The sequence below is a fragment of the Aphelocoma coerulescens genome, chromosome 7 (assembly GCF_041296385.1).
Source record: "Aphelocoma coerulescens isolate FSJ_1873_10779 chromosome 7, UR_Acoe_1.0, whole genome shotgun sequence".
Taxonomy (NCBI): Eukaryota; Metazoa; Chordata; class Aves; order Passeriformes; family Corvidae; genus Aphelocoma; species Aphelocoma coerulescens.
The window spans coordinates 38,846,041-38,868,251 of NC_091021.1; the positions used below are offsets into that span (position 1 = coordinate 38,846,041).

A 22,211-nucleotide genomic window follows, 5' to 3' on the forward strand; every position below is an offset into this window, starting at 1 on the left:
CAGAGCCTTGTGTCCTTCACCAGGAGACTCCAAATCCTCCTCCACCCAGGGATGGATCTGTCCCAGCTCTGCTTTGCTCTATCCCAGATTTCCATGTGTGTTTTAAGGGTTTTGGGGAAGTAGGAAGTTTAAAGCTCATCCCATTCCTGCTGCCGTGGCCAGGGACACTTCCCACTATCCCAGATTGCTCCAACCTGGCCTGGAACATTCCAGGGATGGGAATGTCCTTCCCAACACATCTGCTGTTCTGTGGGTGTTTTGTGGATCACTCCAGGTCTGTGTGCTGAGGAGAGCAAGACTGACAGAATTCCAACCTCCCAGAGAAGCTACTGGGAATATTAAAGTTGAAACAATATCCAGGGAGCTGCTTTATCTTGGATCTTTTGTTTCCTGCCAAAACCCCTTTCCACAGCTCTGGAATTCCCACCAGCTGATTGTTGTGCTGATTTATTTTCACTCCTCCTTTAGCCAGGGATCATTTTCTCTTCTTTCCCTCCCTGTCATTTGGGTTTCTCCCTAATTACAGAGAAAAGGCAGCTCTGAGCTGTGGCCCAGCCTGGTGCAACCCTGCTCCTTCCACTCACGGATATGAGTCAATTTTTGAGGAGAAAAGAGATAAAAAGAGAGGTTTTCTAATTACAAATGTGCAATAATTGTACCTGGCTGCTCAGGCTCACACTGCAGGCGTCCACATGGAATTATTTTGGGCTGAAGGATATTTTAATGAGAGGAAAACCTGGCTGGAGAGGGCCTGAGCAAGCAGATGGGTGTATTTGAAATTCTTTTTGGGGTTGACCCCAGGTGTGGTGCTTGTTTTCAGGTGTGTGGGGAGAAGCAGCGCTTCGAGAAGCTCATGGAGCACTTCCGGAATGAAGACAACAACATCGACTTCATGGCGAGTGTTATTTTCCAGGAACTCCCGGTTTTTCCATCATTTTCCTTCCCTGGGCCTGGCCCTGTTCTCACAGGCACAGCTGTAGCAGCAGGGAGGGGGTTGGAGGAGTGCTGGTTACGGGGCTGGTGGCAAAAATCTCCCAGAGCTGGGGGTTTGAGGCTGTGCTGGGGTGTGAGAAACTGAAATCCTGCTTTTCATCAGGAGAAATCTCCCTTGCACTCCTGCTCAGTGCTTGGATCCGATGTGGGTCCGTTCTGAGCAGCGTTTCCCACCCCAGCACTGGAATTCTGAGGCCTCTGTTGCACTTGATGACAATTTAGTGCTGGGCTTTGTGTAAAAGACCATTTTCTGCCAAAAATCAGGTGTTGGAGCACCAGTGAGGCGATTCCTGCAGGGTTTGAATGCTCCAGGAATGTCTCCAGGACAGGATCACAGCCTGGAGGGCCAGCAGGTTAAAAAGGAGGTGCTGTGAGGGAGACAGGCTGGCAAATTCCTTGGATTTAAAAAGAAAAAGAGGAAATTCCAGTGATCCTTGCATTTTCACTCAAGGCACCTCAGCCTGGAGTCACAGATGTATCCCATCCATTTTTCCTCTGGGCCCTGGAACAGATCCCAGGGAACTGGCCAAATTCCAGTACCAAACTGGTGATCCAGGGAGTGCCTCCAGTTTGTTCTTCCCACCAAAAGACCCAGAGATGTGGAGTCTCCTGGAGGCTTTTCCTGTGGGTAAAATCAGGTTGCTTCAATTCTCAGGTTCCTCCTGGAAATCTGGGAAGGATTCCAGTGGATGATGGGAAGCTGTTGTTGCAGTGTTGCTCACAGGCTGGGCTTATATCCGTGAAAAATCCAGCAAGGATGAGGGAAACTCCTTCCTGGAGCAGCTCCAGGGGTGACAGATGGGATCCTCAGAGGGCTGGGGGTACCTGGGCACAGCAGGACATGGCAAGGGAAGGGCAAATTTTGGGGTTTCTACCCCAATTCCTGCCACTCCACAGGAGATTTCCCCACATCTCACACCCTGGAGAGCCTTTGCTTTCCCCTGGCTGGCTTGGGCTGTGTGTGGATGCCAATCCCTGGGATCTGGTCCTTGTTCAGCTTGGGAAATGTGCTTTGGACAGCCATCAGAGCTCCTTTTGTGCAAGCCCCCTTTCCTAAACTGGGGCTTCCAGGCACAGATTAATCTCACTTTTACAGGCCCAGGTTAATCTCCCTTTCCCAGCTGTTTAAACCCAGGCCCAGACTGATCTCCTTTTACAGGCCCAGGTTAATCTGCCTTTCCCAGCTGTTTAAGACCAGGCCCAGATTAATCTCCCTTTTCCAGGCTGTTTAAAGCCAGGATTGGTATTTTAGGGCCTGGTGCTGGCGCCTGCTCCGGCCCAGGAGCGTTCCCGCTCCAGGAAGGTGACCCTGCAGACGTGACTTAATTCCTGGAATCTCATTCCCCATTATCCCAGCAGACAAATGTTCCCTGAGCCCAAATCCAGCACTGGCTTTGGAATAGAGCAGTTCAGGAGAGCAGCTCCTGGCTTTCCCTTGGAGTAACCACAAGGAGATGTGGCTGTGTCTGGAGTTGGAGAGCCCATTCCCATCCCGCTCCTGGGGATCCCGTTCCAGTGCTGGTCCCAGAGATCCCATTCCAGCTGTCCCTGGGGATCCCTGGGCTCACTGTGGGTGTCCTTGCAGGTGGCCTGCATGCAGTTCATCAACATCGTGGTGCACTCCGTGGAGGACATGAACTTCCGAGTGCACCTCCAGTACGAGTTCACCAAGCTGGGCCTGGACGAGTACCTGGATGTGAGTCTGGAGCTGCTCCCATTCCCAGTCCCCCCTCCTGCCTCCCCGGGCCCCTCACCCCACAGCTTCTGGGCTGTGCCACAGCTGGAGGGGCGGTGGCCAGAGGGGAATGGCTGCAGCCAGCTGGAATTACAGCCTGGAGCTAAATCTGGAGCCTGATAACAAAGGGAGGATGAACCACAGCCATCCTCACCCTGCCACGTCCCCGTCCCCGGCTCCAGCCACGGGGCTCCCTCCTTCTCCAGGCTGGAAAACTCTCCTTTGGGATTCTCTGACAGCCAGCACTTCTCTGGTGTCTGTCTGTCAGAAGCTGCTTTTTTGTTTCCCCTTTTCTGTTTTCCATAGAATCCCAGAATGGTTGGGGTTGGAAGGGACCCTAAGGAACTTCTCAGTCCCCCGTGCCATGGGCAGGGACACCTCCCACTATCCCAGGCTGCTCCAAGCCCCATCCAGCCTGGCCTTGGGCACTTCCAAGGATTGGAGCAGCCACAACCTCTCCAGGCAGCATTTTTGTCCCTGTTCTTGGGAGCACATCCATGGAAACGCTGCTCCTGTTGGCATGGGAATGACTTGTCCCTGCTGATTCCTGCTCAGTATCCATCAGGAGAGGGATTTGGGGTCTGTGGGATTTGTTTGGACATGGCTGCACTGGCCATGGGTGTGTTTGGGGCCTGGAGGTGGCTCTGGGGAGTCCATGGGGACCAGGCAGAGCCTTTCCCAGCAAACATAGAGGAAATCATGGAATGGTTTGGGCTGGAAAGGACCTTAAAGCTCTCATTCCAGCCCTTCCGTGGGCAGGGAAGCTGCAGTATCCCCTGGAGTGACAGAGGAGAAGACCCTGCTTAACTGACCTGGGGCTCTTTGGTGTCCAGAGGGTTTCCCTGGGTGGTGGAAGTGCCCTGAGCTCCCCCTGCCCCCTGCCCTGTCCCAGTGCCCGCTGTCACCTGTGTCCCCTGTGTCCCCTGTGTCCCCTGGGCTGTGCAGAAGCTGAAGCACACGGAGAGTGACAAGCTGCAGGTGCAGATCCAGGCCTACCTGGACAACGTGTTCGACGTGGGGGCTCTGCTGGAGGACGCGGAGACCAAGAACGCAGCCCTGGAGAGGGTGGAAGAACTGGAAGAAAACCTTTCCCACGTGAGTGGTGCCCCCAGGATTCTGGATTTGCCAGGCCAGGTTTGGGGGGACGTTCCCTTGGAAAGAGCCTTGGGATTGCTGGGCCTCTCTCCTGGGGGTTAATCAGGCGCTGGTTGTGCTCCTGCCTGGCACAGGGAGCCTCTGCACAGGTGTGGGAGCTGTGAGAGCTGATTTCCACAGAAAATTCCAACTCCTCAGCAGAGCAGGCCCAAAATAGAGGGAAAAGCCATCCTGGCTGTGCCTTAAACAGGGGCTCAGGAGGGAAGGGGCTGGAAAATCCTCTTGTGTAGATATTCAGGGTTTGCCATCCCAAACCTTAGTGTTTTCTTTTAGGCCAGGAGACGTGGCCTGGCTTTTGGAAAATAAGTACAAAAGGGAGTTCTCCATATTTTAAAAATGAGAAAAGGCTTTTCCTTCTCTCACCATCCCTGTGTTTCCATCACTTGGAATAAATCTGTTCTTGCTGTGCAGTGTTTGCCCCTCTGAGGTGTTGTAGGAATCATGGAATGATTTGGGTTGGAAGGGACACTTAAATTCATCCAGTGCCACCCCCTGCCCTGGACAGGGATACCTTCCACTCTCCCAGGGTGCTCCAAGCCCATTCCAACTTGATGTCTCCCATCTCAAGCAGGAATCTGTTCTCTTTCCAAGGAAAGGCTTCAGGGTTTCCTGGAATATCAATAATTTATCAAGTGCTGCTGCTCCAAGAAGTGACCTCTTGTTTTGATGGATAAACACCCAGTTTTCCAGTTCTTTAATCCATTTCTCTTGTGCTGGACAGTTATCTGAAAAGCTCCAGGATACGGAGAACGAAGCCATGGCCAAGATTGTGGAACTGGAAAAGCAACTCATGCAAAGGAACAAAGAACTGGATGTGATCCGCGTGAGTGGGATGGGGAAGCCCTGGCTGGGTGCAGGGTGCAGGAGTGGAGATCACGGATCTGGGGCAGGGGAATTCTCTTGGCTTCCCAATTTAGAGCCTGGGGCAGATTTCCAGTGGAATTATTTGTGTGTGCACTCCAAGGATGGACGTAAATCCCTTTGGATGTGCCAGGAATCACTGAGTGAGATGGACACATCTCATTGTCCACATCTGGAGCATTCCAGGTGGGAGTTTTGGACCTGTGCAGGTCCCAAAGGGTGGGAGAATCTGGAATTCCTCTGGAGGGGCTGCCCTGGGCACATGCAGTGCAAGCCCCTGTGTGGATCAGGCTGTTCTGCTTCTGGCCTCGGAATTCTGAATGCACGTTCCCTGTGTGTGCATCATTCCAGGAGATCTACAAGGATGCAAACACGCAGGTTCACACCCTGAGGAAGATGGTGAAGGAGAAGGAGGAAGCCATCCAGCGCCAATCCACGCTGGAGAAGAAGATCCATGAGCTGGAGAAGCAGGGAACCATCAAGATCCAGAAGAAAGGGGATGGGGATATTTCCATCCTCCCCGTGGCCCTGGGCTCCGGGATGGTGCCGGCGGGAGCGGAGGCAGTGCCAGGGACCTGTGCCACACCCGGAGCTGGCCCCTCAGTGCCACTGCCCCCACCTCCACCCCCCCTGCCCACCCTGCCAGGGTCACCCGAGGCAGGTGAGGAAGGGGGCAGATCCCAGCTGTGGGGGCACCTGGATGGGCACTCCAAACCTCCCTGGGCAGTTCCAAGGCCTGAGCACCCTTTCCACGGGGAAATTCCTGCTGCTGTCCACCCTGCCCCTCCCCTGGCCCAGCCTGAGGCCGTTCCCTCTCCTCCTGTCCCTGTTCCCTGGGAGCAGAGCCCGACCCCCCCCCCGGCTGCCCCCTCCATCTCCTGTTTTTCCGTGGATGGAAAAATTGGTCCCTCCTTTCCTGAGGGCACTTCCAGGTGCTGAAGGCCTTTGGTGGCTCGGGGTGGGGAGGGGACCCCGGGGGATGCTGTGGCTCTGGGGAGGGGACATCGGGGATATTGTGGCTCTTTCTTTGTGACCCTTCACTCCATGCTAACTCCATTTTCCCTCCATCCCACAGTGCCCAACGGCCCCGTGGCAGTGCCACCTCCACCACCACCTCCTCCTCCTCCCCCTCCTCCTCCTCCTCTCCCGGGCCCGGCTCCGGACGCGGCACCGGATGCGGCTCCGGCGGCTCCGCTGCCCCCTCCGCCCCCGCCCTCGGCTCCCCCCCTGCCCGGCACGGCCTCGCCCACCGTGGTCTTCAACTCTGGCCTCGCAGGTAAAGCTCCCTCAGGGGAGGGCAGGGCACCCCAGTGCTGCCCCAAAACAAATCCCACTGGGCCTCCCTGGGCTTGGGATGAGGAGCTCATGGAAAAAAAAGAGTATTTGGGGTTCTCCGAGGGTGCCCAGAGAAGCTGTGGCTGCCCCGTCCATCCCTGGAAGTGCCCAAGGCCAGCTTGGAGCAGCCTGGGATGGTGGAACTGGATAATCCTCAATGTCCTTCCCAACCCAAACCGGTCTGGGATTCTGGGATTTATCAACCCAGCGGTTTGGGTTTGGTCTGGAAGAGTTGGATTCTCCAGTGGAAACAAACTCGTACCAAAAGTATTTTATGAACAGGGTCATTTTTGACTTTGACAGAACATGGGTTTGATTTCTTCTGAGAAGAAATACCTGTGCGAAATTTGGGAATGTTTTTGTGGAAATTTGGGAAGAAAAGGCAAAATTTTGGAATTTTTTGGCAGGAAGAACAATTTGTTGCCCATCCTTGTCTGTGTTTTAGTCACTGCCACCTGCCAGGTGTCTCAGGGAGTGAGTGAGGGCTGACTGATTCCACCAGAAATCTCCAGAGCTCGTCAGGAGTCCAAAGCAAGAGACTCCCATGAAGAGCTTTGCTAAAGACAAAAAATCTAATGCAGTATCCCAGCCTTTAAAGATTCTTTGGAAGACAAAAAGCATCCAGAGGGTCCCAGAGTGTTTTGTTGGAAAATCAAGGCCCAAAAGCACCAGGGAGGGCTGATCCCTCGGGATGGGGCCATGGAGCTGCCTGGGGGCTGCTGGGCTGCAGATCCCATTCTTTGGTGGGAATTCGAGGGAATGGGACTGGAAGTGCCTTTTCTGGATCTGAGGGCTCCATGGGAAGGGGCATTCCCAGGGCAGGAACGCTGTGGGGCCGAGGGGAGTCGGGAAATAACAAATGCTGCTTTTCTGACCTTTCCTAACACTTCTTTCTCTGTTCCTTCTGCTTCCTGCTAAGATGGGCCCATCAAGCTCTTCTGTAGGTTCCTTGCTGCTAAGTATTCCTTATCCCGGCCTTCCCTGTGTCCTGGGGGGTGCCCAGGGGCGCCAGGGGATGGGCAGGGGGAGCTCAGAGCCAACCCTTGGCATTTGGGCACTCAGAGCTCGGGAAGGGAGGAGGAGAAGGGAAATCCGAAGGGATTCTGGGCTCCATTATCTTTCCCACGAGGAATTCCTGCCTTCCCTGTCCTGGAATAACCTGGGAGCAGATAATTATCCATTCCAATGTATGCACAAGTAGAAAATTCCTTTTTCCATGGGTGTTCAAAGCTTCTTTTATTGTAGGAATTACTTTAAGTAACCTCATTAATTAAGCAGAGAGCAAAGCTCTGTTTAGTGTTAGAGCACAAGTTGGATAAATCCCATTCCCAAAATACATAGTGGAATATTCTGTGTATTCCCTGTTGTCCACGTGGTGGCCAGCACTGCAGGACCAGGGGTTCTGTTCCATGTTTGCAAGAACAAGAATGGATTTTTTGGGAAGTAATTCAGGAGCAAAAGGTTGATTGGTGACTGTAATTGATTGATTTTGTAGCAAGGAACAAGTTTGTGTTTTCATTTAAAGGAAAAGAAAGGGGAACTGGATTATGGAAATTATTCCTGTGGCTTCCAGATTGAATGGGATAGGGATAGGAATAGGAATAGAATGGGAATGGGAGTAGGAATAGGATGGGAATGGGATGGAAATGGGAATGGGAATAGGAATGAAATAGGAATGGGAATAGAAATAGGAATAGGATGGAAATGGAAACAGGAATAGAATGGGAATAGGAATAGAAATAGGAATACAATAGGAATAGGAATATAATAGGAACAGGGAAGGGTTGTTCCCCTGCTCCAGCATTGCTGTTTGGGAATGATCAGGCCTCATTTCCAGGTTTCATTTTCCCAGCTCCTCTGTCTAAATTCCCAGGTTAGTCCAGAGTTCCCAGGTGACTCCGATTAGCTGGATTTGCATGGCACAGGAATTAAAACTTGGTTTTATACCCCTGTTAAAGCCCAGCTCTGCTGCAGCTCAGCCCCTTTGGCCTTGAAACTCAAACCTGCTGAGGTGCCCCACTGCAGTTTCCCCAAAACCCTTGGGAATGGGGCTTTTTTCCCTTCTTGTCACCTATTTGTGACACAGCTCAGGGAGGGCTCTGCCAGCAACAAGGCAGGGCTGGATTCACCCACATTCCCCCTTTTCCATGGAATTTGGACAGAGCCTGGGAGTTCAAGTCAATCCAGGCAGCTTGTGGCACTACAGGAATTCCAGATTTCCCTTTGGGAAGTTTGCAGAGCCCTGGGGGTTGGTGCTGTCCTGCTGAGGGCTGGGATTCCCCTCTCCAGCAGCCTCTGGAGGCAGCGACACCTTTCCAGGATTCCAGTGGGATAATGGGGTCCAGCCAGTTCTCCTCCAGTGCTGAATTCCAGCCGGGGAGCTGCACTGTGGCGTTCCCAGGCAGTTTCCCAGGAGTTTTCCATGCGCTCTCCGCAGCTGTGAAGATCAAGAAGCCCATCAAGACCAAGTTCCGCATGCCCGTGTTCAACTGGGTGGCCCTGAAGCCCAACCAGATCAACGGCACCGTCTTCAACGAGATCGACGACGAGAGGATCCTCGAGGTGCCCCTGCTCCCTCCCTGCTGCCCGGGAAAGCAGGGAATCATGGACTGGTTGGGCTGGGAAAGCCTCTCAGAGCGGCCCGTGCAGCCCTCAGCCCAGCACTGCCCCGTGTCCCCAGGTGCCACATCTCCAGGGGGTTAAACCCCTCCTGGATGGCGGCTCCGGCCCCTTCCAGTGCCTGACCACGCTTTCCAGGAAGGAATTTTCCCAATATCCAGCTAAACCTCTGCTGGAGCAACAAGATTCCATTCCCTCTCCTGCTGTCCCTGTTCCCTGGGAGCAGAGCCCCGGCTTCCCCCTCCTGCCAGGGAGTTGTGGGGAGTGGGAAGCTTCCCACAGGGATAGGGCACAGCAGTGACCTTGGGAAAGGGCTCATTCCAGCTCCTGGATGCTCCCATGGATAACGAGTGCTCACATGAGTGTTTTCCTCAATTTCTGAACATGTGCAGAGCTGGATTTCTGGGATCTGGCCAGATTTCCTGATCCCAGCTCAGGAGCCTGTTCCCTCCATTCCTCAGCTCCTGAAATTCTCTGGATTCCAAAGCCAGGGCTGGGAAAAACCTGGGATAGTGGAAGGTGTCCCCATGGCAGGGGGTGGAATTGGGATGAGCTCTAAGATTCCCACCCAAACCATTCCATGATTCCATGATCCAGTCTCAGCCGGGACAGTGCTTTCCCTGCCACTCTGGGTTAGGATTTAGTGTTCCCTGCAGGATAAATCCCTTCCTTTCCTTTCCAGGATCTAAACGTGGATGAATTTGAGGAAATATTCAAAACAAAGGCGCAGGGCCCGGCCATGGATCTGACTTCCAGCAAGCAGAAGATCCCTCAGAAAGGATCCAACAAGGTCACGCTGCTGGATGCCAACAGAGCCAAGAATTTGGCCATCACCCTGCGGAAAGCCGGGAAAACGGCGGATGAGATCTGCAGAGCCATCCACGTGTGAGTGCAGCCCCTGGCAGCGAGGGAATCCTGCCTGAGCTTTACTGGGAGCGCTGGGAAAGGGTTTGGAATTGGCGGTTGATGGAAATGCTTTGGCAGCCGGAAAAAAATTCCGGGGGAAGGACGGAATGGTTGTGAATTCCCAGAAATGAGATTGCCTGGAAGTCAGGAAGCTCTCGGCTTGGTGTTGCTGAGTCCCTGTTGAGGTTTGACAAATTAGCACTCCCTTTATTAAAGCAGCTCATCCCAGCCCATCCAGTTTGCCATGGCAGCTTCCAGATATTTCCTGATCCAATGAGCAAAATCCAGAGGGAACACGGGAACAGGCAGCCCTTCTGGTTTGCTCCGTGAAGGATGAGTTCAGCCCAGGTGCTGGAGCAGATTTTGCATGGAATTAGGATTGTGGAGTGGCCTCAGGAACTGATAGGGGTCCTTCCCTGCTCCTGGGACAGGTGTGGCTGCTGCTCCTTGGGCTGATCCCAAATCCACCCAGACTCATCCTGGCCATGGCAAACATCTCCACTCCTCCCTTAAGGATGTGGATGCCAGGCTTTGCCTTTGGGCAGGAGTGACCCAAACCTGCCCCAGGCCCTGGCAGGTTCAGCAGTTGGGCTTTAGGGGGCTCTGGGTCAATTAAATACGAATATTTGCTGCTCCCCTCCTCTTTTCCCTGGAAAAATGAGCCTGGAGGGGTGAGGGAATGGCCATGTGTTTGGAAATGGAAGCAGCATGGTTCCCATTATCCCTGGATCCTGTTCCCAGCTCCATGTGCAGGGCAGGAGGAGCTTCACAGCTTCTTCTTTGCTTTTCTTCACGTGGAGCTGAATCCCGGACTGGTTTGGGTTGGGAAGGACCTTAAAGACCATCCAGTTCAACCAGGGACACCTCCCACTGTCCCAGGCTGCTCCCAGCCCCAATGTCCAGCCTGGCCTGGGACACTGCCAGGGATCCAGGGGCAGCCACAGCCTCTCTTGGAATTCCAGCCAAGCTCTTCTCCACCCTCACAGCCAGCAATTCCCAGTTCCCAATCTCCCATCCATCCCTGCCCTCTGGCAGTGGGAAGCCATTCCCTGGGTCCTGTCCCTCCATGCCTTGTCCCCTTTAGGGACAGCCCCTTTAGGCCCTGCAAGGGGCTCAGAGCTCTCCCTGTGTCCTTCCCTTCTCCAGGGGAACATTCCCAGCTCTCCCAGCCGGGCTCCAGAGCCGAGGGACATCCCTGGCCTGGCCACTTCCCTGCAGAGGGGTGTCCCCACACCCTTTCCTGGGATTTTCCCACAGGTTTGACCTGAAGACGCTGCCGGTGGATTTCGTGGAATGCCTGATGCGGTTCCTGCCCACGGAGAACGAGGTGAAGGTGCTGAGGCTCTACGAGAGGGAGAGGAAGCCCCTGGAGAACCTGTCGGACGAGGACAGGTTCATGATGCAGTTCAGCAAGATCGAGAGGCTCATGCAGAAAATGACCATCATGGCCTTCATCGGCAACTTCGCCGAGAGCATCCAGATGCTCACCCCGGTGAGTGGGAGCAGGGAATGTCCACAGCTGGAAGGGATCCATGGGATCACTGATCCAGCCCCTGGCCCTGCACAGACCCCCCAACAACCCCACCCTGGGCATCCCTGGCAGCGCTGTCCCAACGCTCCTGGAGCAGCCTCGGGGCCGTGCCCATTCCCTGGGGAGCCTGGGCAGTGCCCAGCATCCTCAAAGGAATATTGCTGGGAAAAGGTACTGTTGGTGCTGGTCTGTGAGCCCTTGGAATTGGGTCCCATCCAGCCTGAAACACTGGGACAGCTGGAGGGGCTGGAATGTAAATCCTTTTTCACCCCAGAACATCTGAGGGGAGTGAATCCAGTGGGCAAACGAAGAGTTTGGAATCCTGGAGTGTCAGGGCAGGGGAACATTCACAGAATCCCAGACTGGGCTGGTGGGAAGGGAAAATAAGGAATATCTCATTCCATCCCCTGCCATGGCAGGGACACCTCCCACTGTCCCAGGTGGCTCCCAGCCCCAATGTCCAGCCTGGCCTGGGACACTTCCAGGGATCCAGGGGCAGCCCCAGCTGCTCTGGCAATTCCAGCCCAACCCCTCCCCACCCTCCCAGCCAGGAATTCCCAATTCCCAATCTCCCATCCAGCCCTGCCCTCTGGCACTGGGAAGCCATTCCCTGTGTCCTGTCCCTCCATGCCTTGTCCCCAGTCCCTCTCCAGCTCTCCTGGAGCCCCTTTAGGCCCTGCAAGGGGCTCGGAGCTCTCCCTGTGTCCTTCCCTTCTCCAGGGGAACATTCCCAGCTCTCCCAGTCTGTCTCCATGGCAGAGGGACATCCATGCTCTGTCCCACGGTGTGGATGAAAACCAGGAGGGGTTTTTTCAGGATGTTCCTTTTCCTCCTGGCTGGATGGGCATTAACCAAAGCTCTCCCTGTGTTTCCCCGCAGCAACTCCACGCCATAATCGCTGCCTCTGTCTCCATAAAGTCATCCCAAAAACTGAAGAAAATCCTGGAGGTAGGTCTGACCCCAGCTCTCCTTCCAGGGGTGTCTAAACTTCCAGGAATTTGTCCTGAGAATTCCTGCTCTGCTCTGTTTCACCCTGGCAGATCATCCTGGCTCTTGGGAATTACATGAACAGCAGCAAACGAGGGGCTGTGTATGGATTTAAGCTGCAGAGTTTAGACCTGGTAAGAAAAGCTGGGATGTGCTGTGGGTACCAGCTGGGAATTAGAGCTGGGGAGTTACTGAGATTGGAAAAGCTCTCCAGGGTTATGGAGTCCAACCGTTCCCAGCACTGCCAAGGCCACCACTGACCCCTGTCCCCAGGTGCCACATCCACAGGGCTTTGAAATCCCTCCAGGGATGGGCACTCCAAACCCCCCTGGGCAGCTCCTTCCAAGGCCTGAGCGCCCTTTCCATGGGGAAATTCCTGCTGCTGTCCACCCTGAGCCTCCCCTGGCCCAGCCTGAGGCCGTTCCCTCTCCTCCTGTCCCTGTTCCCTGGCAGCAGAGCCCGACCCCCCCGGCTGCCCCCTCCTGTCAGGGACTTGTGCAGAGCCACAAGGTCCCCCCTGAGCCTCCTTTGCTCCAGGCTGAGCCCCTTTCCAGCTCCCTCAGGAATTCTCCAGCCCCTTCCCAGCTCCATTCCCTTCCCTGGACTCCTCCAGCCCCTCAGGGTCCCCCCTGTCCCAGAGCTGCCCCCAGCACTGGAGGTGCCCCAGCAGTGCCAGCACAGGGACGGGCACTGCCCTGGGGCTGTGTCACACCAGGGCTGGCACAGCCCAGGGGCCACTGGCCTCTTGGGCACCCCTGGGCTCATGTTCATCACCCCTAGGTCCTTTCCCAGTTTTCCATCCTCTCCATCCCAGCCCTGTGGCCCTTCAGGGGGTTGTGGTGACCTGAGGGTGAGTGGCTGCTGAGGGACTCCACTGGTGCTTCCAGCATGGAAAACACACTGGGGCAGCACTGGGGAGTCCCTGAGCTTGGAGCCTGCTCCCAGCTCCCCACACCTCTGCTCCTGCTCTTCCCAGCTCCTGGAAACGAAGTCGACAGACCGGAAGCAGACACTGCTGCACTACATCTCCAACGTGGTGAAGGAGAAGTACCAGCACGTGGCCCTGTTCTACAACGAGCTGCACTACGTGGAGAAGGCAGCAGCAGGTGCAGCAGCCTCCTGCAGCCTCCTGGGATGGCATTTCCTGGCACAGCAGGCTCTGCCCTCTGGGAATTACTCAGCCTGTGGGTTGAGCATTCCTGTTTCCTTTCGCAGTGTCCCTGGAGAACGTCCTGCTGGACGTGAAGGAGCTGCAGCGGGGCCTGGAGCTGACCAAGCGCGAGTACACCATGCATGACCACAACACCATGCTCAAGGACTTCATCCAGAGCAACGAGGGCAAGCTCAAGAAGCTCCAGGACGATGCCAAAATAGCCCAGGTACTTCTGTGTTCCTGGGATTTGCGGTGAGGGGGGTGACACCCAGGGATGGGCTGTTTCCATGGAATGCTGGGGGTGGGGAGGATGCCTGGGAGGGTGTGCAGGGCTCTGAAGCTGTGCCTGTTGCAGGATGCCTTTGATGATGCTGTGAAGTATTTCGGGGAGAATCCCAAGACAACCCCGCCCTCGGTCTTCTTCCCGGTGTTTGTCCGCTTTGTGAAGGCCTACAAGGTAAACCTTGTCCTTGTCCTCCTCCTTGTCCTCTTCCTCCCCCTCTTTCTTCTGTTCTTCTTCCTCCTCCTCCTTTTCTCCTTGTCTTTCTCCTCCTTCTCCTCCTCTTCCTTCTCATCTTCCTCCTCCTCCTTCTCTTTCCCCCCCTCCTCCCCTTTCTCTTCTTCTCCTCCTCCTCCTCTTTCTTCTCCTCCTCCTTTCTCCTCCTTCTCCTTCTCCTCTCCCTTTCTCAGACAGCCCCATTTTGGCACAGGATCCCATTCCTCCCTGACATCTCTAACCCATGGATTTTCTCACAAACAGCAAGCAGAAGAAGAAAACGAGCTGAGGAAAAAGCAGGAACAGGCCTTAATGGAAAAACTCATGGAGCAAGAGGCATTGATGGAGCAGCAGGACCAAAAGGTATGGCACAGATACGGCTTCCAGGTGGGATCATGTTCCTGATACTCAGAAACCTCAGCTCCGAGTGAGGAATTGTAGTTGCCTGGAAAGAGTCTGGAAGTTTTTATGGAGGGAGCTGGGATAAGCTGGAGAAGTTCCAGTGTATGTTCTGCTGCTTGGGAAGTCTGCAGAAGGAAAACTAAACAGGTGGAATGTTGTGTTGTCCATATTTCCACGAGCTAAACTTTGTCCTTCCCTGGCTTCTCCATGGAGCGCGAGCAACCGGCACACGGCTGTTCCCAGCCTTGGGATAGAAGGGGGTGGAAATCGGCAGTTCCTGTGGGAGCTGGTGGGACAAATGGGTGTGAGGGGTTCAGGAAGAAGCCCAGGAGAGCCAGAGGTCCATCCTGACCATCCCTGTGCGTGTTCCCAGTCCCCTTCCCACAAGAGCAAGCGGCAGCAGCAGGAGCTGATCGCGGAGCTGCGGCGCCGGCAGGTCAAGGACAACCGGCACGTGTACGAGGGCAAGGACGGCGCCATCGAGGACATCATCACAGGTACCCTCCTCCCCCCCTGCCAGCCAGCTGGGAATGCCAGCCTCAGGAGCTGCAGGGATCTGCCAGCCAGCTGGGAATGCCAGCCTCAGGAGCAACAGGGTGGATCTGCCCAGTGGCTGCTCCAGGGCTTCATGTCCTCCTGAGGGCGTTGGCTGTGTGCTGTGGAGCAAGTGCAGAAGGTTCTGCTCCTTCTCTTCCAGCTTGTGGAGACATTCCCAGGTTTTTAGAGCAGGCAGGGAGTGCCTGATCCCAGCAGCTGCTCCAGCTGTGCCATGTGGATCTGTCCCAGATCCCTTTTTGCTCCCCACAAATGGGGTCAGTGTCAGGAGGAAGAGCCTCTGTTTCTGTTAAGACTGAGCTCAGAAATCTTTCAGTCAACCCCTGGTGACCCCAAACTGCTCCAGGTTTTCCTGCCCATCCCAGAGGGAAGGGACACAGCTCCTGGTGCAGCCAGGCACAGTCAGGACTTGGCTGCAAATAGTTGCTGCTAAAAGGAGTCACCTGAGCTGCCTTTTGCCCAGGAATTCAATCCTTTTTAGCCCTCCCGGCTGCTGGGATTGCAGTATTTGGAGTTTTCCACAAATTCTTCACCTGTGGTGTGGAAGGAACATGATTTAACACCTCAGGAGCTTCATAAACTCCGTTCCCTTGCACAGAAGCTCAAAAAAAATGTCTTTGCCAACTGCTCCTGGAAGTTTTCCACAGAAGTTTTTCCTGCAGCAGGGCAGGAGAGCTGTTTGATCCCTCACTAAGGAAATCCAGGGAGTTTTAGTCCAACTGGATGAAGTGTGTGAAGCTTCCCCAACTCCTTATAACCTTGATTAACGGCCCTGAGATAACATTCCTCATTTAAAGGGCAGGGTGGTGATGATATCCAACCTGGCATTGCTTCCACAACTCCTCCGGACTCCTGGGAGTTCATTTAATTGGAAAAACAGTTCTCCTGTTCTGTGGGAGGAACAGATTGTGTGGCAGACGCCCATCCCTATGGAAAAAAACGTCCAGAGGAGAGGGTGCCAGGCTCGAATTAAACATTTCCTGTGCTCTGGTGCCTGGATTTGCCCATCTTGGGGCCTCAAGCCACGGAGGAGGAAAGGTCAGGCATGGAAGGTCAGGTAGGACTGAGATCACCTCCCCATCCCTGGAGATATCCCAGTAAATCCTGCACCTCCCCATCCCTGGCAGTGTCCAAGGCCAGGTTGTGCACTTGGAGTTGGAGCAGCCTGGGACAGTGGGAGGTGTCCCTGCCATGGCAGGGGTGGGATGGGATGGGCTTTAGGGTCCCTCTGAACCCCAAACCATTTCAGGACTCTGATCCCAAACACCAAGGGGGTCTTCCCACAAACCTGTAGCACATCTTAAAGCAAGTTCTTCAAGGAAATTATTTTATTATAGGACAAGGGGGAATGGCTTTAAGATGAAGGGAAGATCAGGGATTGGGAAGGAATTCCTGGCACAGGGTGCCCAGAGCAGCTGTGGCTGCCCCTGGATCCCTGGCAGTGTCCAAGGCCAGGTTGGACATTGGGGCTTGGAGCAGCCTGGGACAGTGGGAGGTGTCCCTGCCATAGCAGGGGTGGGATGGGATGAGTTTAAGGTCCCTCCCAACCCAAACCACGCTGGGATTCCACGAGTGGAAGAAATATCTCCTCAAGCCTCACAACCACCTTGTCCAAGGGCCTGTGAGGAGCAGGCTGGAGGTGTCCCAGTGTCCCTGTGGGAGCGCTGAGCTGTCCCTGTGGTGGCCTGGAGCAGTGCTGACGTTGGTTTGTGTGTGGCTGTTGTTGTTCCCATGCAGTGCTGAAGACGGTGCCGTTCACCGCCCGAAGCGCCAAGCGCGGCTCTCGGTTCTTCTGCGACCCTGTTGTCCCTGAGGAATTCCATTACTAAACTCTCCCTCTTTCACACCTGCCGCTCTTAGAAACCAGGAAGGTCGCTGTAGGCTTTTTGCCACTTTGTTTGTGTGGATCTCAGCCAGGACTCTGTGACTGTTGAGTGTGTAGTGGTGTCCAGCGTCCTCCTGACGTTGTAGTGGTGTCCCCTCTGTTGCATGTCCTCTTCATCCCATCCCGTCCGGCTGTCCTTGTGTCCCATAGAACAGCAAGGTGGGAGTCACTGGGATGAGTCTCCTGCAGTGCAAGGACTGAGGAGCCCAGGCAGTGACAGCTCACTTGGCTTGTCTGTGTCACCTCGGGGGGCTGTGCATGTGGCACCTCAGCTGCACGCCAGAGCGGAATTCTGGGCTGCATGGACCTTGGGAAGGGCCTTGGGGGTGGCTTCTGGCTCGGGAATAACACCCATGGGATGGTTTAGGATTCCTAACCAGCACCTGCATGTTTGGCTGCATGGGGTGGAAAATCTCTCCTCGTTCGGTCACATCCATATTTAACTCTTTTATTCCGTGTCAGTTCCATGCCAGCTTTATTTCATGGCATCGGGAATTCTCACTGAGCCTGGACTCTCTGCTGAGGCTGGGCTCAGTGCATGGAGCAGGGGGAGAGGGGAGCAGGGCTGGGAATCAGGGGAAATACAGGGCAGAACCACCGGAACGGTGCCAAGGAAAACCTGACATGGAACTGAGCGATTCCCATGGTGGTGCCCATTGTCCCAAGGGTGTCCCTAACCCAGCATGTCCCAGGACACTGTTGTCCTCATTAAGGACTCAGCTTAAGAAGCCAACAGTGCTCCTCCCCCTGTTCCCTGTGTAATTGCAGCAGCGCTGCCAAGAAATCCACAAACTAACCCGCTCCGCGCTTCTCTGCTCTTCCGGCTTCTCTGCTGTGTTCTCTTCCTGGAGCCAACCTTCAAAGCAGCTTGGAATTGGGGTAGGGAGTGGCCTCCTGTCCCTCCTGGCCTGTCTAACCCCTCCTGCTCCGTGGTTTCTGCCCGGGAGGTTTGAACGCTGACTATACTTGCTCTTCATTCTCCATCCCATTTTTTTACTTAACCATCATTTTTTGTGTTTTGTTTTTGTTTGTTGTTTTTGTTTTGTTCTGTTTTTTTCTGTTTAGCACTAAAGAAGAATAATATCACTAAATTTCCCAATGTTCACTCGAGGGTAAGGATTTCTTCTAGCACAGCCGTGGTGGAGGATTCCCAGAGCTGGCAAGCATCACTTTTTACTTGGCTTCCTCCTCTCTCTCTGTGCCAGGCAGCTGGTGGTAGATGGGGCTGAGCTAATACTGGTGAGACCCTCGAGGCCAGTGGAGACACAGATCCTTGATTCTCCCCTCTGGAGGTGCAGGGATCCACAGGATGGTGGCTGGTGGCCATCATCACACTGTTTTGGCCGCTTCAAGTTGAGCCCAAAACAGCCTTGTCCCCAGGTGATGTTGGTTGGTGACCACCTTCACACTCCATTTTGGCCATTTCTCCTCAAGTCCGGCCCAGAGTAGTCCTGTCCCAGGTGTTGTTGGTTGGTGACCACCATCACACTCTGGTTTGGCCATTTCTCATCAAGTTGAGCCCAAAATAGTCTTGGTCCCAAGTGCCTTTGGTTGCTGAACATCTTCATGCTCCATTTTGGCCTTTTAAATTCCAGTTGAGCCCAAAACAGCCTTGTCCCCATGTGGTGTTGGTTGGTGACCACCTTCACACCCTGTTTTGGCCATTTCTCTTCAAGTCCAGCCCAAAATAGCTTTGTCCCCACGTGTTGCAGCCCCACAGTTGGGTTCTGCATGAGGTGGACAATCTCCAGCTGCAGGTGTGGAGAGAGGAGAGCTGAGAAGTTTGGGAGTTGTGTGTCAACTCCAGCACAAGTTATCCAGGAAATCTGAGGGATTGGCCCAGTCCAGCACAGATTCATTGGCCAGGAGAGAAATATTAGAAGTGGAATTGTCTTCAGTGCTTGTTGTGTTGTAGGTGCACAGGTGACAGCACACATGCTGCCTGTAATGGGCTTCCATCATCACATCCATCAGCTTTCTCCCTCTTCCATCCATCCATCCCATCCCATGCTCAGTGTTCCCTCCCGAGCTCTCCCCTCCTTTGGCTGTTCAAGCATCTCTCCAGCCAGGAGGTGGGCTGGCAGCTGGAGAATCCCAGGGCACCTCTTTAAGATCTTGGAGGTCCTTGCCAACCTGAATGATTCCATGATTCCATGCTAAAGGAGATGTAGGGATCCCAAATCCATCCTGGTGTGGCTGAACCCCTGGGTCCCACCCCTGCCGTGAGGTGGAACATCCTCCAGCTGCGGCGTTTGAGGGAGTGTGGGAACGCCCAGGGCACACCTCAAACCAGCTCTTGGGGTCGATGTGGCCTTTGAGAGGGCTCTTGGGGCCATTCCCACAGCACAATTCCCGTGGTCCCACCAGCATCCCGATCCCACCAGTATTAACCGGCCGCTGGGGCGCGTAGTTCCGGGCACGTCCGTCCTGCTCCCTGCGCTGCGCCGGGGCCAATCCCTGCTCCCATCCTCCACAAGCTGCTTTGACTGGCTTCCAGCGGGCCTTTCCCTGTCTGTCCTGCGTGTGCCGTGTGGCCGTGTGTCCGTCCCGGCGCTCCTGACTCCCGGCTCCCCGCAGATCTCCGGAACCAGCCGTACCGCCGGGCCGACGCGCTGAGGAGGAGCGTGCGCCGCCGCTTCGACGAGCACGGGCTGCGCTCCAACGGCGCCGAGCTGGCCATGTGAGCCCGCCAGGGAGCGGGATGGGCTCCACGTCCCGCCTTTTCCAGGGAAAAACGGACCTTCGGAGGGCTCCCGGCCCGGCGCCGGGCTCTCCACGCCAAGTGCCTCAAATGGAAGCTCCTGCTCCGATGGATCCAAGCAATAGGGTTGGGGTTGGTTGGGTTTCTCTGGACACCAAGACTCCGCAGGATTTGTAACCAAAATGTAAAATATGGATTCGTTTGGGGGGTTGGGTTGATGAGAGCGAGGGCTCCTGTGGGCCTGACTGGTTGGAAACTGGGAATGCTGGGAATGCTGGGATGTGCTTGGCTTTTAATGCTAGGCTGAGGGGCGGGCCTGGCCTTCAGCTGCACTTAACGGCTCTTTTTTAATTAAAACTGCAAACAAAGACATTTAAGGGCTTTCTCTACACGGAATTAATAATCCCAAGGAGCAGCCCAGCCCTTTTCCAAGCCCCTGCAGCCTCCGCATGGAATGTGGGCCCACAGTCACAGGGATAGGAATGGAACAGGAGCTCACCCCAGGCCGGGGCTTTGGGATGTTCCAGGGCCTTGGCTGGGGGGCCGAGGGAGGCAGCGTTGGGATAACAGCGTATTTATTAATTAGCACTAAGCAATTAACACCCAGTAATCAGTATTAGGCTCTGAGGACCACTGCAGTCCAGTTCCTGGCACGGGGATTCCAACCCTGCTCCGGCTGCAAGACATTCCCGCTCGGATTCCCTGCTGAGGCTCCTGTGGAAGGGAAGCCCAGCCCAAAATTCCCGGTAGGTTTTAGGTTCTCCATGGCATTTTCCAAGCCTAACAAAGGACAGGAGGCTGATTTAGGAGCACCCCGTGCCCCGGAGCAGCGGGATGGATCCCACTCCGTGCCGGCAGCATCCAGGAGCTGGGAAGAGCTGGACTGAGGAGAAATTTGTCCTTCCCAAGGCCCATTTTGCTTCCAGCTTCCCTGCCCGGGCTCATCCATCTGTTAATTGTAAAATTTCTTGTATAGTATTTAACCACTGAATTTCTTTGCCCTTTTCCCTTGTGCTCCCGTGAACCACTGGTGGAGGTCCCTGGTTTTTGTTTTCCTTGGATAATGTGTAGTTATATGATAATCTGTTTTTAAATGTACAGATATTTTGCTACAAAATTGGTGCAGTTTTTTATGGTTTTTACACTTTCCCCCCTTCTCCCCCCCCACTTTAGCCTCTGGGTAATATTGTAAATATTGTTTAAAAGGAAATAAATGCATCAAGCCTGTGCTATACAATCGGAATGTTATTTTAACTTATAGTTTTTGTTTTTATATTTAACTAAAAGGACAGTTTGGGACTCAGAGTTACCACATTGACCAATTTCCAGGAATTTTTCCTTGAAAAACTGCCAAGTTTTGCATTTGCAGCACCGTGTACTTGACCTGCTAAAGAGAACATGCCACTGTTGGAATGAGAGTTTGGATCAAAGAGAATTGGACAATTTGAATTTCAATTTCAGCACTTGTTGGGGTATAAGCACTAAATCTCATTTGCTTCAGCTCAAAGGTATTTTTTTTAATTAAAGCCCAAAATGAAAGCCAAGCTGGCATGTTCTCTTTAATATTTTTCTAGCCATAGATCTGCTTCTTAGCAAGATTAGAAGTGTTTTATAAAGCAGTTCACGTTCCTTTCCTGGTCTGTTCCTGCCATAAAATCAAATAAACTATTTACACTACTACACTGAAATCCAGAGGGGTTTTTTGGGTCACTTTTACCTTTTTTTCCCCCACCAAACAATGGGGATATTTGACAGGTGAACACCTGGAGCTTGTGTGGGTGAAGACTGAAATAATTTGCAGCATCGATTCTTTGTTATTCTGGAAGAGGCTGAGGGAAGAAATTTGGGGTGGATGTTCCTGGGAGACACCTGGATCAGCTCCAGCAGAGAAATAAATGGGGATTAATATTTGCCACAAATGTATTCAAAAAAATCCAAATATTTAAGGCCAAATGTAACAATTTGATATTAAAATTCCAATTTAACTTTTAGAACGGTTTAATAAAATTATTCTGAGGGGGTCAGGATTAACCAGCACAGCCAAGGTTTCAACATTGATGGACACAGTTCAAAATCATCCCATAATTCATTAAAAAAAAACCATTTGGCTAAAACTCCTTCCAGTTTCCAGGTGGGAATACAGAGTTTGAGCTGTTGGCTGTGCTGGGGCTGCCACAGGAAAAAATGGGGCTGGGAAATAGGGAAGAGGAGGAAAACACACCAAGAAAAAAAGAAAAAAAAAGCTGGGAAAATAAGCCTGAACTCAGTTCCTTGGAAAACTCAATCCTGCCTTGCTTGGTTTAAAAGCAGGTTCATCTTAAAATGAGTTTCTTCCAGCAGATTGAATTAAGATGTTAAAAATACCCCACACCACTGGAATAATTTACATTCCCAGTTTTTTATATTCAATAAAGGCAAACCTTTTAAGAGTGATATTCCCTTAGGAACAACTTTTTCCTTGAATTTATGTGGATGCAAGGGAATGAGAGCATTGGAAGAAGTTCCTCCCTGTCTGCAAACCCTTAGGACCTGTCACACTCTAAATCCTTCTCCCAATTCCATGCAGGATTCCAGGGCCAGCTGCCCTCGTGTTTCCCAAACTCTGCTGGGCTGTTCCCACTTGGAGCATTCCCATTTTGGGATATAAATCCAGGGAAGTGGCTGGCAGGTGAGCAAAGCACAGAGGTAAAGCCCTGGAGCAGCAACTTCCTTGGGAGAGCCACTTGCTGCAGGGAAAAACCTGGAATATATTCCCTGCCACTGCTTCCAACCTGGATTTCCACACCAAAGAGCCCAAGGATGCCAAAAATTCCCACAAGCCCTGTTTGACCAAATCCAGGTGTTTTTCCCCCAGGCAATGGGTGATGAGCAATGACCCTTCAGGGGGAAACAGCAGG

General features: G+C 53.6%; 1 protein-coding gene across 7 annotated transcripts in view; it reads left to right on the forward strand.

Moving 5' to 3' along the window:
- The window catches only part of FMNL2 (formin like 2), a 110,977-nt gene extending 89,983 nt beyond the window's left edge, over positions 1-20,994 (forward strand). For 2 of the 7 annotated variants that reach the window (XM_069021344.1, XM_069021349.1), the window contains 17 exons: positions 821-895; positions 2,579-2,689; positions 3,674-3,823; positions 4,605-4,706; positions 5,096-5,405; positions 5,820-6,020; positions 8,517-8,641; positions 9,381-9,583; positions 10,862-11,096; positions 12,015-12,083; positions 12,176-12,256; positions 13,099-13,228; positions 13,338-13,501; positions 13,631-13,732; positions 14,036-14,134; positions 14,547-14,670; positions 17,679-19,272. In XM_069021344.1, the coding sequence (XP_068877445.1) occupies positions 821-895; positions 2,579-2,689; positions 3,674-3,823; positions 4,605-4,706; positions 5,096-5,405; positions 5,820-6,020; positions 8,517-8,641; positions 9,381-9,583; positions 10,862-11,096; positions 12,015-12,083; positions 12,176-12,256; positions 13,099-13,228; positions 13,338-13,501; positions 13,631-13,732; positions 14,036-14,134; positions 14,547-14,670; positions 17,679-17,842 (2,445 nt within the window). In that variant the 3' untranslated portion in view covers positions 17,843-19,272. Of the gene's footprint in view, positions 1-820; positions 896-2,578; positions 2,690-3,673; positions 3,824-4,604; positions 4,707-5,095; positions 5,406-5,819; positions 6,021-8,516; positions 8,642-9,380; positions 9,584-10,861; positions 11,097-12,014; positions 12,084-12,175; positions 12,257-13,098; positions 13,229-13,337; positions 13,502-13,630; positions 13,733-14,035; positions 14,135-14,546; positions 14,671-16,465 lie in introns of all 7 variants that reach the window. The other 5 variants (XR_011152065.1, XM_069021348.1, XM_069021346.1 and 2 more) reach the window with 5 other exon arrangements.
- The last annotated feature ends 1,217 nt before the right edge of the window (positions 20,995-22,211 follow it).